The sequence below is a fragment of the Crotalus tigris genome, unplaced genomic scaffold, assembly GCF_016545835.1.
Source record: "Crotalus tigris isolate CLP2741 ecotype Arizona unplaced genomic scaffold, ASM1654583v1 scf7180000017568.13789103, whole genome shotgun sequence".
NCBI classification, from domain to species: domain Eukaryota; kingdom Metazoa; phylum Chordata; class Lepidosauria; order Squamata; family Viperidae; genus Crotalus; species Crotalus tigris.
Genome location: NW_024096479.1, coordinates 653058 through 673703, shown reverse-complemented (window position 1 = coordinate 673703; position 20646 = coordinate 653058). Strand labels below are relative to the sequence as shown.

Here is a 20646-nt window from a genome sequence, read left to right as displayed (position 1 = left end):
ATTCCCAGCTCAGCATGAGAGAAAATGGGATATATTCAGTTCATCTGTAAATAGATGTTATTACAGTTAAAATAAAACTGTACAGCTAGTAGAATGGCTTGGTTCTTCATTAAATGCGGTTTACATGTTCTATCCTGAAGATTCTTAAAGTTCATGTACAGAAACCAGAAGCTTTCCTTTTAGGGTTTGATGTATAAATAGACTGAAAAAAGATAGGGGACTTGGCTTTTATAAATGATATCTGCCATAAGACTTTGGTATGCACAGAGATGGAAGGATGTATGAATTCCCACAATGGAAGAAGTTTTACAAGTATTGCGAAGTTAACTGAACTGGCTGAAATGAAAAAACTTTGATTAAAGATAAAAAACTGACTACTTTTCTTTCTACATGGAAACCACTTTTGGATGTTTTGCTCGATAAAAGAAAAAAGAAGTTCTGATTTGGGGATTTAAAAACATCTGCAGATATTGTGTATTGTTGGAGTTTAATAGAATACATTTTATTTTATCTATTTGCTTAAACTTAAAGTAGAAGATATTTGATTATAGAAATATTTTGCAGTACTACAGTACATGTATTTGTCGAATTGTTATGATGCATTTACATCTTTTACATTTTAGTTTTGTATCAGCTTTTTGCTAAACTAAAACAGAGAATATGTCATTATATAATTGTATCTGTATCAAATAGGGTTGGCAGTAACTATTTTTCATGTCATTTTTGTTTTTTTCTTTGTTTTGTCATTTTTTTTAGCTTTCCCTGTGTCCCCTTTCCCTATTTTCCCTTTTTGTTGTAGTTTTAATTTTTCCACTTTCTACTTTTGAAAATTAATTAAAAATATATTTTAAAAATGCAGTTTATATGCTGATACATTCATAATGAACAGGGGTTATCATCAGAGTTTACAAGGGGTTAACATCAGAGTTTACAATTGTCATATCCCTAGAATATTTATTTGGAAAATTTATATTGCTGCCTACTTGCTCATGTTGACTCAAGACAGCTTACAGGAAATAAAAACACAATACAAAAGAAATAAAAATAATAAAACAATAATCCCTTATCCCACTCCAGTGACAACACACACTCATATCAGCCATTTAATGGGCTCCATCTGGCTCTGGGTTCTCTAGGCCTGGTTTTCCAGGTAACACATGTCCATACTGAGGTCTACACAAAACCATACGGGACACTGCATTTTGCACCAACTGGAGCTTCTGGCTGCTCTCAAGGGCAGCTCCATGTAAGGCACATTGCAATAGTCAAGACGGGAGGTGACTAGGGCATGAGTGACTGTGAATAGGGCTGTTGGTCCAGGAAAGGGCGTAACTGGTGCACAACCCACAGTTGTGCAAAGGCTCTCATGGTCACAACTGCCACCTGCTCTGTTGTGATTCCTCACCTGCCAGTGGATCCAGCAGCCGAGTCCAAGCAATCGGATGAGGAGGTGCCTGGGTCCACATTGGAGTCTGTGGAAGGCTCGGAGGAGCAGGAGGACTCAGAGACAGATGTGGAACCGGGCCCATCTACTCACGCTCAGGCAGAGACACAGCTGTTTTGAGGAGCGGAACTAGGCGACGAGGAGGAACAACTGGGCAAGCCCTGAATGCACAGTGTGCAGAGAGGAGAGGAGAGCAAGACAATGGAGGGCAGTGGGGCGGCTGCATAGGCAAAGTAAGAAGCCACGCCCTGGCTGGACTATAAAGAAGAGAGGCATGGGAGGTGCTGGTTGCCAAAGACAACCGTTCATGCTACGGTTTTGTGCTTCTATTGTTGGATTTCTTGCATCAGGATTCTTGGACATTTAATATTTAACCAGGTTTGTTGGATTTCTCTGTGTGTGTGTGTGTGTGTGTTCAGCATTCCTGCTGGAAACTCAGAGACTGATCTTGTTCATCTCAACAGCTAAAGGACTGGTTGGAGTTTTGTTCCATAAAAGCTGTGTCAAAATAAAAGGGTTTTTTTTCTTTAAAAAAACCTGCCTTGTTCAATGAAAAGGTGTTTTCCTCACGAGTAAGCAGTTGAGCAGTACTCGCATAGGCTATGTCAGTACATGCTCTTTGAGCAGGAGTTCCAAGTCCAGGAGAACCTCCTGATTGCTGGGGGTCTTTTGGGGGCAGTGCCACCCCATCCAAGACCAATATAGCAGCAGTACAAGACAAAGAACACATTATATGAACAAAAAATGATCAGACTTGACCATCGTCCTGTTGCCTGAGACTTGCAAGGTTAGTCAAAAGCAGTACAACCCCAGGACACAGACTTACCAAGGAGACGTGATTCTCACCCTCCAAGGACCATACCAGCTGGACCTGAAGCAGCAATGAAAAATGACTTTGGTTGTTCTAGACCAGTTTTTTTTCAGTCAGGGTTTTAAATCTAAAATTAGATTGGGATCCACAAGGGGGGGGAGATATGACTCAGTTACCAAGCATCTGACTTTGATCACTTGATCATGGCAATGCTGCAACAATTGTAAGTGTGGAAAAACAGTCATAAATCACTTTTTTTTACTGCCCTTGTAACTTCAAATGATCACTAAATGAAGTCAAGGACTATCTGTAATTATTTAAGTTAACAAGAAGTTAAATATAACATACTGCAAAGTTAATCACTAGACTTCACAAACATTGAAAATAAGAATGGACAGCTCCAATCCTGTTTGAATGTTTGCTCACCTCCACAGAAAAAAGAAAACTGAGGAGATATATAACATGCTGGGAAGTTATATGGTCTGCTATGGAACAAGCTTAACCATTTTCTCTCTGTTAAAACAGACATTTTGTAACTAGCTATTATATCTGAAAGTGCTCGCAATACCTCTTGTAATACAAGGAAGATAATCTTATTTTCTGTATAATTAACACTGAGGTTGCATGATTTCCTGCAACTTAATGTGTTACTTTAAATAAAGATTTCATACTATGAGAGTAAATTACTGCACAGAAGTCATTTTAATTAGATATGCCCAGAAAACTAACACAATTATTCTCAGGATGCTGCTGCTACTATATCAGTATTGTAATGCTATGTCCATCACAGCTAAGTATATTTAAATAATCACTGCACCAGACAGTAATTCACAACTGGTTCATTAAAAATGGCTGTGTTTCAGCTTTGCCACAGTTTTAGAATGAGCAAAGAAAATTAATTACTGCCAAGGAATGTTGTAGAATTTATGTTGGATACTATCCCCACAGAAATGTGGATGGCCCTGACCCTGTTAGCCTTTCATAAAGCTCTCAAGACCTGATTGTTTGCTCAGGCATTTGGGCCAGGCAGGTAGGTGAGCTCTGTTGGTGACGTAGCATTTTGTTTTAGAGGTTACTCTTTAACCATGGTGTCATTGGTTTATACCAGTGGTTCTCAACCTGTGGGTCGGGACCCCATTTGGGGTCGAACGACCATTTCACGGGGGTCGCCAAACAACGCAGTCCGCCATTTCCCCCCCTTTTCCTTAGCTTTGCTACTCCCTTTTATTCTATTGGCTTTTGAAAGCCAATAGAATAGATTCTCTTGAATAGAGTCTAATTCTATTGGCTTTCAAAAGCCAATAGGAATTGTCCAGGCTGTCTCTGCCCTGCTGAGCCCGCCAAAAGTCCCATTCTGCAAACGGTGCTGCACCAGTTGAATAGTCCTCGACTTACGACCGGTTGAGTAGTCCTCGACTTACGACCAGTTGGGGGTCACGGCATTAAAAAGGTTGAGAACCACTGGTTTATACTGTCGTTGTGGCTTTAATCATTCTATGCACCCAAAGTCACTGCTGTCAAATGGCTGGCATTTTACATAGTTTAAATAAATAAATATTTATTCCTGTACATGACTCAACTTCCACAACTAGAACTACAATCCAGACAAGCTGCAACCAAGTGTATGGGTACTCCTTGAGTTACAATAGTTCATTTAGTATTCAAAGTTACGACACTGAACACAGTGTCTCTATATGGTAATGTAGTTTATGTGGAAAACCAGTATTATATAGTTAAACAAGGGAGCTTGCCATATAAGCAGAAATTCAAATGTTTAAGTTTAACTAAGAACCATCTATACCCCTAATTCTGTACGCGTTTCTGGGAACTTTGGAAAAGAAAAAAGGTTTGTCAATATTACTGTGCTGAACTTTCAATGGAGTTACTGCTACTATTACCTCCAAATAAAATAGAGGTTAGATGGTCTTAATTAAAAAAAAAATTCAAAAGTAGGCAGATACTCTTCTTCATTGTTCTATTATTCAATTATTATTTATCCTATACATATACATATCCTTTTATGTATGACTCTCATAGGCCTAAACATCCTAGTTCATCTTCAAGAAATAAGGGAAGAACACCCAGCAATTGTACCCTTTTCCCCCCATCCTTTTTTTCATATAACACATCATTTTCTATTTTCATAATTTAACTTAACTCACTCCCCGGCTTGTGAACTCACAGTTGCCTCTCAGTACACTTATTTTTCACTCAGCATTTTTTTCTACACTGTAAGAGGAAGGAAGGAAGGAAGGAAGGAAGGAAGGAAGGAAGGAAGGAAGGAAGGAAGGAAGGAAGGAAGGAAGGAAGGAAGGAAGGAAGGATCCTGTAGAAAGAGAGCTGTTTTCCACTTTGGGTTGCTTTCTTTCCATGCTAAGTACAAAAGAAGTAGCAGCAATTCTCTCACTCTCTCTCTCTTCCAGCAGGGAAAAAGAGTTGCCAGCAATAGTCAAAAGCAGTAATGGAGAATTCACCAGGACGATTTGGAAGGGCTCTGATTGTCTTCGCTCTTCTCTTCTAGGCCTTAGGACCAGTTAATAACACCTTGGTCTGCTCAAATGCAGCCAAGGCCCACACCTGAAGTAGCCCCCTCAAGTTTGACCACAACTCCTGTGGATACAAAAGTATCTTCCCCCCTGAACAGGTCTGCTCACAGACCAAGTGACACAGGCAACAACTATGCGTCTGCAATAATGCAGGAATAACTGCCAATGATTATGCAAAATAAAAAGGGGGGGAAATGGTAGACTGCGTTGTTTGGCGACCCCCGTGAAATGGTCGTTCGACCCCAAATGGGGTCCCGACCCACAGGTTGAGAACCACTGTTCTAACGGAATATAAGATGCCTAGAGTTGCTCTGGTGAGTTGGGCAGCAGTACAAATTAAATCAATCAAACTATTCTGAAGATACAATTTGGCTCATAATTCAATTCACTTATCTTTTTACCCCAAGCCACTTTTTAAAATCTGAATCTGTAATGTGCAAAGCTAAGCAATCTAATGTAAATAAATGCTGTCTCTTTCCGCTAATATCACACTGTAGTCAATTATGCTGTCCTTGCCATTGAAAGCCATAGAAAGGTTTTTAAAATATGGATGTGCAGTATACTGTAGTCATTTCAAGGAAGACAATTCTACAGGGATGTCGAAGTAACAACAAAATAAAGCAATCCTGCTCCTACTTTGCTAGTAATCCATCTTCAGTACTTTATATATCCGAAGACTAGAAAAAAATATAACATTATTGTTATTTTAATTTTGTTTGCCACTCAGAATCACTTGTTGAGATGGTGGCCTACAAAATGTATAAATAAATAAATAAAATAAACTGGACTAATGCAATCAGGCTCTTTTGCAGTTCATTTAATAAGATGTAAAATATAAAATTACCTGAAAATGCACACTTTTTTCATCTGAAACAAACAATTTTTTCTATTGCAGTATTTATATATTAATTACTATTAAAGATATTTATTTCATTTTGATGCTACCTAATTCCAGCCAACTCTGAATGGCTCACCAAATAAAGTAAAATAAAGTAAAAATCAGTAAATGAGTATATAATGAAAATTCATTCAAAAAAGGATCATATGATAATGACAAGATGGCAATCCAGATGACATCTCATAAAGGCTAGGAGAACAGCCAACTTTTCAAGGACTTTGGAAATGCTGTCACACCGGGAGCTGTGAGCTCAGAGGGGATTTCATTCCAGAAAGCAGGTACTACTACAGAGAAAACGTGTTCCCTAAGTTCTGAAAGGTGATAGTGATTAATGAGGAGACCTGGAGCATGCTCCCTCTATTGGGTAGTACTAGCCAGGCAGAAATCACAACAGATAGGTAGTATCTCAAATAACTTGACCCTATGTTATATAATGATTTATAGTTGATAGCCAGCACTTTGAATTGCACCTGGAAACACAATGGCAATCATTTGGATTGACTCACAAAGTCGAGGGGTCATGTAGGAATGTCAAGGCAACCACATCACTATCCATGTCTCCTAAATTCTGGATCAGTAGAAGTTTCTGAATGGTCTTCAGGGGCAACCTCATATAAGGTGCATTTCAACAGTTGAGTCGTAATGTGAAAAAGGCAAGAGTAGAAGAGATATAGAAGATGACTTTGATGAGATATGGTGGAACCATTAAATAGGCAAAAGGGGCTGAAATGTTTTAGAAGTCCAGAACAACAGGATAACATTTAGAAGAACCTGCACAAATGACGTTAGCCCCATTAGATAGACCAGACGAGGAAATAAATTCCAGATACAGGGAAGGCTAAAAACTACTATTTTTGAAATTGGCTATAAAAAGCAAGTTTGCATGTGCTGTATCTCTTCCTCTTCTAGTAGTCTAATGAATTAGGGAGGGATTTGGCTGAGCCACTTTGTAATGCTCTCTTGTTTTTCTGAACTTTAAAAATGCTTCAGCCTCTTTTTCCTAAGTAATGGATCCCGCATATTTCCATTTCCATCTTCCTTACTCTATGCAGCAACTGGGAAAGGAAGGACTAGGATTTAACTAGCAAGAAAAGAAATGTGAAACAATATTACTATATAAATGCAACTTACTTATTTCTGGTTTTACTGATATTAATATGAAAAAAATTAACAAATGATGTTTTAACAGTGTTTTTGTCACACAAATTAAACCAAATCATTCTAGTAGCAAATAAGAAAAGTGTACAAAGTGCATGAATAACAGCCAAAAATGAAACGTGAAGGAAGGAAATGATGCTAAGCTTAACATTCTGACAACAATATTTTGTTCTTCGAATTCCAGTAAACATATCTTTTCCTGATATCACAAGGTAAATACTGGGAATATGGAGCTGAATTTATTTCCATAATTTATTTAAATTCAATTAGGATACACTTACATAATCTTCAACAATTATGTGTGTGTGTGTGTGTGTGTGTGTGTGTTAAGTAAAAAGTCTAAATATATTTGCAGTTTTGTATTTTAGCACTGCATGTTGTTCCAGAAGTACTAGCAACTAGTTTCAATTATTTTATTCAATAAATATTATAACACATTTTGAATAAAAATCTGTTTCACAGTCGTAAATCCTCCCAGAGCAAAAATCAAAACAGAAGGAAACATTCTGTAGGGCTTAGTTTAGTCTAAGGCTAAACAAAATTCATTTGAGACATGAAATTTAACTTTCAATTTACATTTCACTTTTTTACAATTTTATAACTGAAGATCATTTTCTAGGTTCATTGAGGCTTATACTGTAGAAAATGCTATTCAAAATATCTGATTGAGCTTGTTGCCTATACCTGATTTAAAAGGATGTCTAAGATATTATGTAGCAGTACGAAATTGAAAAAAAAATTTGTAAAAAGTATCTGGGAATATAAAGAAGAAGATTCACATGATTCAAGAAAAAGTTGTGTTTGCTTTAAATATGGCAGTTACTCAGCCCTCCCCCCCCAATGTACTCTGGGACACCTGTTTGGAACTCCACTGGAAAAAATAATCAGCATTAGTATTTTATGCATGCTCAAATGTATTGTAAATGTATCTGTGATACTGTAAATATCAAGCACATACAGGTAGTCCCTGATTTTTCATAATCCCTTGACTTAAAAGATTTTAGATGAATATCACACTGCAAATTTACACATGGGAAAGATTGATTAAATATTCTGTGTTTGACTACAACTGTATTTCCAGTTATCAGCATTTATGCATTTATTCATTTGGTTATTTAATTTTTGATGTCCCTAACACTAAAGAACTAGATTAATAATAGTACTAGTACTACTACTACTAATAATAATGTTGGAAAGGACCTTAGAGGTCATCTAGTCCAACCCCCTGCTCAGGCAGGAAACCCTATACCATTTCAGACAAATGGCTGTCCAGTCTCTTCTTAAAAACTTCCGTGTTGGAGCATTCACCACTTCTGGAGGCAGGTTGTTCCACTGGTTAATTGTTCTAACTGTCAGGAAGTTTCTCCTTATTTCTAGGTTGCTTCTCTCCTTGATTAGTTTCCATCCATTGCTTCTTGTTCCGCCTTCAGGCCCTTTGGAGAATAGCTTGACTCCCTCTTCTTTGTGGCAACCCCTGAGATATTGGAATACTGCTATCATGTCCCCCCTCGTCCTTCTTTTCATTAAACTAGACATACTCAATTCCGGCAACCGTTCCTTATATGTTTTAGCCTCCATTCCCCTAATCATCTTTGTTGCTCTTCTCTGTACTCTTTCTAGAGTCTCAACATCTTTTTTACATCATGGTGACCAAAACTGGATGCAGTATTCCAAGTGTGGCCTTACCAAGGCATTGTAAAATGGTATTAACACTTCATGTGATCTTGATTCTATCCCTCTTTTAATGCAGCCTAGCACTGTGTTGGCTTTTTTGGCAGTTGCAGCACACTGCTGGCTCATATTTAAGTGATTGTCCACTAGGACTCTGAGGTCCCTCTTACAATTACTACTATGAACACCTATACTATACTTGTGCAGTTAGTTTTTCTTGCCTAAATGTAGAGCTTTATTTTTTTCACCATTGAATTTCACTTTCTTAGATAGTGCCCAATGTTCAAGTCTGTCAAGATCCTTCTTTATCTTAAGCCTATCTTCTGGAGTGTTGGCTATTCCTGCCAGCTTGGTGTCATCTGCAAATTTGATGAGTTCCCCATCTATCCCTTCATCCAAATCATTGATGAAGATGTTGAAGAGTACTGGGCCCAGAACAGAGCCTTGGGGCACCCCACTATACACTTCCCTCCATGTAGATGCAGTTCCATTGAGGACCACATGCTGAGTACAGCCGGTCAGCCAGCTACGAATCCATCTGGTGGTGATGCTGTCTAACCCTCATTTTTCTATCTTATCAAGTAGTAGGGTGTGGTCTACTTTATCAAATGCCTGTTTTTAAAAGCAATATTGAATTTTAGAAGTATAAAGTAACAAAAGAACACAGGTTTAATACAAGGATAAAATGAGGTCTTTTAGAATGTGACTTGAGTATATGGCCTTAACATGTACTCCAAATGTGTGTATGCATTTAAAATTAAATTGCAAAGCATTTCCATACAGCCACTGACTTTGTCTAACCACCCTTAGACACATTTGTGTGCTGTCTTGAAAAGTGTTCTCTTTGGTTTAATCTCATACAGCTCAGTAATCTTCATGAACTAACCAACATTCCATCCAGCTAATCAACAGCTGAGTGAAAATATTCTTTTTGTTAACACCTCATTGCTAACCCTCATTGTTACTTTGCTTTCGCATTGGCAGGGGAAAATGGTAACTTGATTAAAAAAGCACACTCTACTGACGGCTAAAACACCAAGGTGACTTGGTTTCAAATGGGAGTGAGGCCAGCTGAGAAACTGGAACAAGAGAATTTTTGCTCATGGGAAACATAACCACTTTGCAACTCCAATGTCAATGCTACAGAACTGTCTTGCAATATTTATTTCCGGTCAGAAATTAAACAGGCCAGCTGCTAAACCATGAACATATTATGGGAACAGAGCAGGACAGGACTGATCAGCACAAATATTATAGATTTAAGAGTAATCTAGAGCAATAGAATTGCTGAATAGTACAAAAATAGGAGACAGAGGTAATCATAATAATACATTGAAAATTCAGGATCCATTTAATAGTTCTTAACTGCAAAACAAAATAATTTCCAATTTCAACCTCTCTAGTAATCTAGAGAATCAACTGACTGAAACTGATCTGTGATACTATTTTACTTTGTGGTTTCTGTTATTCAAATTATGCTTCTGTTTATCCTCCTCATATTGTTTCCTCTTCTGGCAAAACAATAGGAAAAAAAAGTAAGTCACTATTTCATTCTATGGGTTTAAAATAAATTATCTAATTGGGAAGACAAAATTCTAATTAGATGAGAAAGTAGGCCTATTCAAAAGAAAAGCTTACTAAATTACATTCTTTCAAACTCTTCGGAGGTATATATTACTTAGCTTGCAGCAAAAATACCAATGTTAGAATATCTGCAGCAATTACTCTTATCTGAATAAGTTATACTAGAGCATTTGGCTTAAAACTATATGCAAACAGGGATGTTGACAAAAATGACAGATTTTCTCCATGATGATCCGTTCCCAAGCTTGTCATTTGATCTATCAACTGTGAGTTCATTGCTATAGTAACTGAATCTACAAATTAAGATAAAGGAGAATGGAAAAAGTATATGAAACATTTTATAAATGGCATTTTCATGGCAGTAGTCCTCAGGTAAGGAGTCCTGGGACTGGAATTTCCACTGCCAAGCAATGTAATCATAAAGCAGAATGACTTGATGACAGCAATCCCAGCAGTCCTTGTTGCCATCGTTAAGTGAGGAGCACATAGCTTGTTTAGTGAGGACCTACATGACGGTGACATGGGAAGTGATGGGAATCCAGAACCACATCACTGAAAAGTGTCCCAGACAAGCAGGCTGGCACGCAAGCAAATGCAATGGAGTAACAGCAGGCAGGTGCTGCATGTGGCTGCTATAGAGTACAGGCAGGTGGATGAGTGCTATGAAGTATGCACTACAGCAGTGGTGGCGAACCTATGATGCGCGTGCCCACAGAGAGGGCTCTGAGTGCCACCTCTGGCATGCATGCCTCGGAGATGATGATGATGATGATAATAATAATAATAATAATAATAATAATAATAATGATGATGATGATGATGATGATAAAGTTAAAAGGGACTTTGGAGGTCATCTTGTCTCAGAGATGGCAACCATCCCTCTTCAAATAGCCGCCCACTAACTCACCGAGGTCCCACATGGCCGGATGCATCCCAGCACAGCTGATTTCCCTCCCCCCATCCCTCCTGGCCTCGCATGCTCTCCTTTTCCCAGGCACGACCCACTGCATCGCCTCCTCAGCTGTCGGCTGGCCATCAAGCTCAGAGGCGGCTTCTCTGAACTGCTGGCAACGGGCTGCAGAGCCCTAGAATGTGACGGTCGAGGGGCTGGCAAGCTGTGGCTGCTGACGGACACCGTCGGCCCCCATGCGTTGCTGGCCTCTGTGTGCAGGGGCCGATGGTGTCCGGCAGCAGCTACCTTGGCCCCTGCATCACCTTGCCCTGCAACAATGGCACCCCTGCCCTGCCTCGCCTGCCCTCACCCCACAGGACGAGCCTCCTGACCACTGTGCCACCAACCAGAGACCCTCTGGATCTCCCCCAACCCTGTCCGGCACCCACAGGTGTCCCTCCCCACAATCAACATCGAGGTGACCACGCCTACCTTGGTCACACTCACCCATTCTGCCATGACCACCACAGCCACGCCCACCCAGTGAACCACGCCCACCTGGTACCCGGCGATAAATAAGTGGGTTTTGGGTTGCAGTCTGGGCACTTGGTCTCTAAAAGGTTCCCCATCACTGCACTACAGAGTACAATATCCCCATGCACCTGAAGGATCCTCAAAAGAAAAAAGTGGCAGGAGCAACTTGCAGGAATGACTTGAAACTGCCTGTTGGATTGCCCACTAACTCTGCTTATGCAAAGTCAGGAAGGAAGACTGCAAATTGTGATCATGTGTCTATGGGATACTGTAACTGTTGTCATGCAAACCAGCTGCCCAAGAGCTTGAATCATGCTCATGTAACCTGAGGGATGCTGCAGTGGATGCAACTTCAAGGACCGTTCATAAGTCATCCTTGTTCAGTACCCTTGTAACTTTGAAAGGTTCCTGAATAATAATCAGAGGATCACCAGTATAATCTTTCAATCTGCCTTTAACTTTATGGAAGAAGAGAAACATTTGTTCAGAGAGATATATTCAGAAATGAATTGCATTACAACAGACTATAGATTGCTGTCAAATAGACAAGTGTCAGATAAAGTATTGCATATTTAACACTGCAGAACAAGCATTTAAAAAGCTAAATGTTCTACATCATCATACATGGAAGACTGTGTGACCTATGAATTCAAAAAGAGCAGCAGACAGGTACAGAAGGGAGATTGAAGAGAATCTGTAAATTACTGAACCACTACTCGGATTCCTCACACTATGTTTTGAGTAAGATTTTATATATAACAATGCCAAATGAATAGGAAAATTTCTGAAAAGAAAATCAAAGGAAATTGAATCAGATACCTAAAAGACAGAAATAAAGGAACAAGAGAATATAAGGAGAAGAGTTACTTTAAGTTAAATGTGGACTATATTAAAGCTAATGGGTTTGTTAGAATATATGAATATTCTTCTAATTAACATTTATAATGAATAAGGCTCTAGAGTAATCAAATTTGGAGAAATGTACTAGTTCAGAAAGAGAAAAGGACTGAGACAAGAATTTATACTGTAGCATATCTGTTCAATTTAGAGCAAATATGTTATATGAATACTGAACTTATAACAGAAGAGATGATAGAAACAAAACAGAAGGCTGAAACAGTAACAATTTAAGACATTCAGATAACAACATTTCATCAGCTGTAAGTAAAGAAAGCTTATTATGCATTATGCAAATAGGGTAAAAAAAAATCTAACGCTAAAAATTTGAAAAGACAGTGCTAATGTCAACTTAGTGAAGTGAGGTAACAGGTGATGGTAAGAAATTAAGGTGGCGATCGGTTTATATTCTTGGGCTCAAGTACAGATAAAGATGGGCAATGTGCTAAAAAAATAAAGAAGAAATTCATCATACCCAGGAAGGCAATAACAATTTAGTCATTTCTATGACAATAATCAGAAAAATTAAAATAACAACCTTTCTAGTAGCAGTGCACAGCTCTGAAAAATGACATTAGGGAACAGTGGAAGATTAACCCCTTCAAACTGTGGACTTAGTAAACATACCATGGGATTTTTAAGGATTAGCTACATGTGATAAACAACTTTTGCTGTACAATCTTGATGTAAAAATCAAGACCTGTGGTTTATCAAATGGTAATTGAAAACTATTCTCAACTAAAATACAAGTGGTTCTAGCAAACTAACAATTTAATTGGAATATATACTGTATATTTATGGTAATATACACAGTATAATTTATATGATACAAAATGTGTATATTCATTTACCTGTAATCTGCTTTATTCCTATGCACTAAGAAATTTGTTATGGCAGCAATGCAGATCTTTTATTTGAAGAATCCATTATTAAGAAGCAAAACTAGTAAATAGAGGGTCACAGGTATATATCCCTACTCTAACCATTCTAAAACTTAAATTTTTCTCCAAATAAAGTACAGGAAGTCCTTGACTTACAACCATTCATTTAGTGCCATTTGAAGTTATAACGGACTGAAAAAAGTGATTTATGACCATTTTTTATGTTTAGTACTCTTGTAAAACTATTGTCTCTAGCAACTATCATGCAGCATAATACCTCTGTAAATGTAAAGTCATAGAACAATTTTTAAATATAAAACAAGTTAAAAGTGTATGGAAACATTTAAGAATAAGGGAGGGAAAGATTTCACAGTAAGTTGTACATTAACATTACATAAGCATCAGACAAACAATTTCTCATACTGCAGTCACAAGGAAATGAGAGGCTTCTGCCTCCATCTCACTTGTGATTAATCTTAACTATGGCTAATTTAAACAGCTCTACAGACTACCATTTGAAGTTGGCTAGTGTTTAAGAATTCAGATGAAACAACAACCGCAGTCAGAAATAAAACCAAAGGTGCCTAAGCAACAACTAAACAGGTAGGAAAATGAGGTGGGAACTCACCTAGGTTTGTTATTAACATAATGTTAGCCAATAACTATGAAAATAATTATAGAATTTTTAAGCTAAAATGAACTGCCATAGACCTTTGGTATGTATCATATGAGAGCCATTTTGGTGTAGTAGTTGGTGTGTCAAGCTAGAAACTGGGAGATAATGAGTTCTAGTCCCACTTAGGCAGTGTTTCTCAACCTTGACAATTTTAAGGCATGTGGACTTCAACTCCCAGAATTCCATAGCCAGCATTGCTGGCTGTGGAATTCTGGGAGTTGAAGTCCACATGCCTTAAAATTGTCAAGGTTGAGAAACACTGCACTTAGGCAATCCTGCTTAGTGACCTTGGACCAGTCACTCTCTCAGTCTAAAGATCCCAAGATGCATGAGGAAATGTATCTGGTAAATCTGCATATGCATCAAATGTATGGTGTCTAGACAAATTTAGTGAGAAATCAATGGGGCTTTCATTGATAGGTAGTCCTTGACTAATGACTGTAACTGAGCTCAGAATAAGCCATGACAGTCGTTAAGTAGATTACCAAATGACTCTGCCTGATTTTATAATTGTTCTGGCAGCAGTCATTAAGCAAATGTGGTGGTTGTTAAATGAACCAATTATATTCAATCGGCGTTTATGCCAAAAACCAGAAAGACCAGAAACGGGCAAAAAAATATTGAAAATCGCAATCATGTGACCATGGGATCCTGCAAACGGCTGCAAACGCAGTCCAATTGCCAATCACCCAAAATGTGGGCGCAGGACTGCAGTGTATGTGTGTTTGTGTTTGTGTGCGCGCACCTGTGTGTAACTTTGAAATCAGGTCATAACTAGCTCTGGGGGGGGGAGTCTGTCATAACTTTGATCATTAAGTGACCAGTCCTAAGTCAAGAACTATGTGTATTTAAAACCTGATTATTGTCCTGTAACTGCAATTTTCAAAATTTCAAAATTTGTTCTAGAGGAAAAAATACTCAGAGATCTGATTTTTTTTCTCCCTATTCTTAATATTCCAGACCTACACTGATTTTCATTTCAATATATAAAGGTTTTTCTTTTCTCAAATACTTAGAGAAGTACCCGAAATTTAAATTTTACTGGACCACAAAATGTATTGTATTTTAATATATATCATGCATCCAAAAAATAAGCTATTAGAAACAAAGGTTACACCACTTTAAATATATGCAGGGCTTTTTTTTGTCATAGAACGCCCAGAACGGAATTCCGGCACCTTTTTTGGATGAAACCTTGTAGGGTAGGCAAGGCGGGTTATATGATGTGTGTGAGTTCCGGCACTTTTTTTTTTTTTTTTACAAAAAAAGCACTGAATATATGTATTATGAAAAAATTGCTAAGTCAGTGTTCATACAAAAGCTACTTCTTGGTTTCCAAGCTGAAGAGTTGATGAAATAAAACCTACTTTTCACTTTTGTTTTTCTAAATCAGAGGTACCACATAAATCACAAATGTTCTTGACTTACGAGGTACAAATTCCCAATTTTAAAAGATAATAACCAGTGTTATTCTTTAAATGCAAAATGTATTAATATGAAAATATTTCCCTTTAGTGCAGGAAATACATAGTACTGTACATGTTTATGGTTGCATTGATTTCCAGGAGTTGAAAAATAATAGTATTTGTAATAGTATTTACAAGTAAGAATTCTAGTTTGAAGACTTAATTCAATTAATAACTTTTAATTTTTTTCTTTCTGACTCCTCAAATGTAAAATATATGAACATCTATATTTGGTAAATATAATAATTACAAATTTAAAATATTCATTTATGTTATGTTATCCTATTTGTGAACATAGGATATAAACCTAAGCCTAAATACATACATTTTTCTTAAATAAGATTGGTGTAGAATATCGACATTGCGTTGATTTATGTGATTCAATAAGACAGAAAGCTAAATTTCAAGAAAAGAACTAAAATCTTCCATTAAATAAATCTCGATAAAAGAAAGTAAGGCCAGAGGAAAGCAGATATTATTCATGTAAATAAATATTAAAGCACATTCACTTTAAAAGTTTTTTTTTTTTTTTTAAAAAAAAAAGGTTAGTCAAATTACAGGACCACTTCACCAGGCTTTTCCTTCTATGAATTTCAACAATCCTCATAAGCAGTAAAAAGAAAGGATAGAAGTGTGAGCATTCAAATTAGCTCATCTGAAAGATCAGTATTTTTGATCTATTTCTATTCCAGCTGATTATCAACATTCCAACATCAGGCTGCATTACATTTGAGCATTCTAAGCATCCAAGAACATTAAGAATCTGAGAAAATTAAGAACTTTTGTCTAAACTTTACTTCCCTTTAATTTCTCAATCCCTTTTTCCTTTTTTAATCTTATGATAAAGTTGAAATTAGAAACAATCTGACACTAAAAACACAGGAATGCTTTAAAAATATATTCTGAAATTAACAGTGAATTTGTTTACATTGTTTCTATAAATATTTTCAGATATTGTAAAACTACGGTATATTGATTATTCAGTGTTAGAAATTGTGAATTTACACATATTAAAACTACTCTATAGAAAGTCAATAATTATTCTGAATTGTGGTTTTGGTTGAGCTTCAAAAGAATGTACTTGTATCTGTATAAGAATTGCTTGGAAATTTCCCAACTCAGAGCTTAATAATATATATCAGTAGATGGAGGTAGGTCAAAACAGTACTGTAAATAGTTAACACAGCTGATATACCCCTTTTTCCATTATATGTAACAGATCAAGGATATTATCTGTTCATTTAGTTCAGAAATCACAAAAACAATTCTCATCATTTTGCTAGTTCTAAGCAAATTTGACAGGAAAAACATATTTTTCCAAATTAAATATTTTATTTATATTATATTTATATGTAAGTTTTAAAAATCCAGTTTTTATAGAAAAAGTCTATAGCATTAGCAGAGATAGGAATAGTGGGCATCAACTTTAAATGCCAATGACACAAAATATTCCACATAAGCAAATATTTCATATCATTTTAACTCAGTACTTTTCAAAAAGAGAATTTTTAAAAACCTAGCGAAAGTACAACTTCAATTGTGCTTAATATTACAATTAACATTAGAATACTGAGCATAGCTAAGAATCATCTATATTTATTTTATATTTACATAGAATTAAAATATGATTTATAAAAATATGGTTTTTACTAAATCTTGCTATACTAGTTGCTTGAGACTCTTAAAACTTCCAGTTAAACCAGATCATTAAGATTATCCTTCTAATATTGTTGTAAAATTTTCCAAGAAGTATCTCTTGTCCTATACAACACTATATGCCATTAAAATAGTAACAAGAAAATAAAAAGAGGTTGTCATTTCTAGTAATAACAACCTTGTATATTTGTAACAATGTAATGCATCCTAATAGTTAGAATGAAATCCATGAAATAAAAAAAAAGTGAAGACACAATACTTTGGAGCATAAATCCTCACTCCTAGACCAGCCTACGCCAAAATCAAAATTACACATGAAGTATGTATGAAGAGAATTTCCATTTCTTTTAAAATGCCCAAAATATGGTTAGCAATTAACAAAGTACATGCCAACAAAAAAATTGGTCAAAATGCACATAGAATAGCTACGTATCATCCTTGATATTTCATTCTAGACATTGACAGATTAACTTAATATGCCTAGAATATACATTGTTATATTTTTATATGTTAATGATCCTGAAAAACCACTGATCATCTCAATGACTGTGAAGATTTATGCACAATAAAATTTTAATCACGTTTGTTTAGAAACATTCTTTAAAATATGTATCTTGATAAATATTTTAAAATCAAAATATTTTAATGACACAGACTGTACTCATCTAAAATACTGCAAAATAAGTACACACCTTTGAACACAATTTCCAAGGCATTTTTAAAAAACTAAACCACACGCCATTTCTTTAGCAAAAAAAAGAGTGTGGATGTCATCCACAGAACAGAACCAAATTATTCAAATCCACCATTTATTCCTATGGAATTTATCAGAAATCCACTGGTTTAAATTCAAGTAATCCAATTTAATCTGTTTGCAGAACATGCTGTCATGTTACACCCACTGGATACTTACCAGCCGCAATGCTGAGTTGTAAGGTGGCACTGGAGAACAAGAGCACCAGTAAAAGGTGCTGCAGCAAGTCAGTCATATTTGGAGGAATCCAGCTATGTATAGTTTAAAAAATGCTGACAGGAGGAAATCTGTTGTCTTCCAAGAGTCTTAATTTCTCAGTTTACAATCCAGTCTGAAAGGGCAAATGATAGATAAGAGGAGCTGTTTGAGCTTTTATTCCATTAAGCAAATCTGCCTTCATGGTTCAGGGCTTGGCCTCAGAAGATGAGTTTTTCACAAACCGACATGCATGTTCTTTTTCTTAAGATGATGGTCATTATTGTAATATTGAAATTAACTCCCATGTGTCTTCAGAGCGTCACCACACCACTCAAGTTTCAAATGAATCATATCCAGAGGTGAAAAGGACAAAAAAAAAAAATCGATTGTCACCACAAAAGGAAAAATGTAGACAGATTTAAAGGCCAAGATTTAAGATAAGGAAAACTGGATCCAAATCTTTGTGCTGTCCCTTTTTTAAGAAAAGGCTATTTCCTGTCACTTAGAAATAATAAGTCGTCATCTTCTTTACGGGGAATTTTAAGGACCCACTGCCCCATTACGTGCCATCAATCTCGAATTAAATTTATCACACTCGGCGTCCACTTTGCTTTACACGCGCACCCACACGCACGCAAGTACGCCGAAAAGGAAATAACTCCAACCAAGGAAACGGGCAGAAAGTCCGGGCGTTTCTATGAAGCAGCAACAGCAGCAGCAGCAAATCAGGGTTTCCCAGTTCCTGGCTCCGAGCAGCCCCGGCGCAAAGCGGCCTTTCCTCGTAGGCAGCCCTTGGAAAAATGCACTTTCTTTCTGTCTTCCCCCTCCCTCCTTTCGTGGTCCCAGCGGGAAGAGGGGAGGGGAGAGCCACTTCTTCCACCTTCTTCCCTCCCCTCGCAAGAGCCCGGTTCGCCAGCGATCAGAACCTGAGAGGGAACCCGTGACAAGCGCTCCCGCGGCGGCCAAACCCTTTCGCCCTCATGCACCCTCACACACTCACTCGCGACCCTGCCCTGTTTCCTCCACCCCCACTGGGGAGTTCAGCTTCCCGTCTGCCCGGCTCTTCCTCCGCCCGCGAAGGCTTCGTGCAGGAGGATTCTCACGTCGCGTCGCCTCCCCGCCTCCGGCAGCTGGGCTTGGCTGGCTGGCAGCGGCTCCCCTTTTCTCAGTCCAGACACAAAGGGGAGTCGCTGCTAAACTGCCAGTCTCAGCGCCTGGCCCGTGGGCGCCGCGAAGCCCCGCCCGGCCCTATCCTGCTGCTGCTGCTCCGCTCCACCCGTCGTCTGCTGAGCTCGAGCTCGCCCTTCTTCCTTCCTTCCTTCCTTCCTTTCCTCCCTCCTTCCTTACTTCCTCCCTTCCCGAGAGCGCTCCGACCCTCGCGCGCTGGTCGGACACAGCCTTTGGATGCCTGGAGCATAGAGATGGCTCTCCTGCTCGAGCTAGAGCGACCCCCTCAGCCGGCCGAATCTTGCTGCCGTCGCTCGAGGCCTTTTTGGTGGAGTTGCGGGCGAGCCGAAGGAGAGGGGCCCGGCAGAAGGTTCTCTGAGCCCCTCCTGCAGCGCCATGTTGCCAGGAATTGCTAGTTTGGCGGCTCGAGCCCAGCTGTGCGGAGGGAGGAACGTTGGCTTCTTTCTTTTCTGGCGACTGCTCCCCAGTGTTTGCTTTATTTGCTGAATCCCTCCCGTGGTCTTGGGAATGCTTTACGGCTAGCGAAGCCAAGATCAGCAAATAAAATAAATGCTCGTATTGGGCGCATTTTTATTCGCCGGGAGTAAATCGCCTTAGTTTCTTTAAACGATTTCTTGTAACGAACTGTATAGGGAAAGTAAGAGAGGGATACATATAACCCAGAATATTACTGTAGTTCAGATAGATGACCGGAGTTGGGAGAATTAAAAACCCTTGGAAGCTTTGTATTTGTTTTATGCAGTGTTTCTCAATACCTTCCAGATGTGCAGTTGAACTCCCAGAATTCCCTAATCAACATGCTGGCTAAGGAATTCTGGGAGATGAAACCTGCACACCTTAAAATTGCTTAGTCTAAATAAAGGGATGGTAAGTGCCTGTAATGGCATATGGAAAAAAACTTGGTGGGGGCGATACTGCCTAGCTATGGAACATTCAGATAAGAGAGGACATAACCTGCAACTGAATAGTGGGCAGAGCAAGAGGCTTATAAGAGACTTTATCTATAATAGTTTCTCAGAATGTAAAAGAAATGGTGGAAGACTTGTAGTTTTGAATGTGCAAAGTTCTGTTAATGTAGCTTTACAATAAAGTACAGTTAGCTCATCTACTTGTGTTGCCTTTCTGGTCTACCTGGTAAGACTGGCAGCTCCCATGGTTAAGAAAGATAAAACCCAAGAAAACAAAAGTGGTAGGGATTTTGCTTTTATCATGTAATTGTAGAAGAATGATAAGCAGTTGAAAGATTTCAGTACATCTGCCCTTATTTTTCATGGCTGAAGATCCAAATAGGGTCCACACAACAGCCTTCAGCTATTGGTTTCTTCTGCTCAAATGGCCCAGAAAGGAATCCAGTTTGAGAAATTGTATGGATTTCAAACTATTCCTCAGCTT

General features: G+C 38.1%; 1 protein-coding gene across 1 annotated transcript in view; it reads right to left on the bottom strand.

Moving 5' to 3' along the window:
• BMPR2 (bone morphogenetic protein receptor type 2) overlaps positions 1-20431 on the bottom strand; it is a 74341-nt gene extending 53910 nt beyond the window's left edge. The window contains exon 1 of the mRNA XM_039354643.1: positions 18028-20431. Coding sequence (XP_039210577.1) covers positions 18028-18103 — 76 coding nt within the window. The 5' untranslated portion in view covers positions 18104-20431. The remainder of the gene's footprint in view (positions 1-18027) is intronic.
• Between the last annotated feature and the right edge of the window lie 215 nt (positions 20432-20646).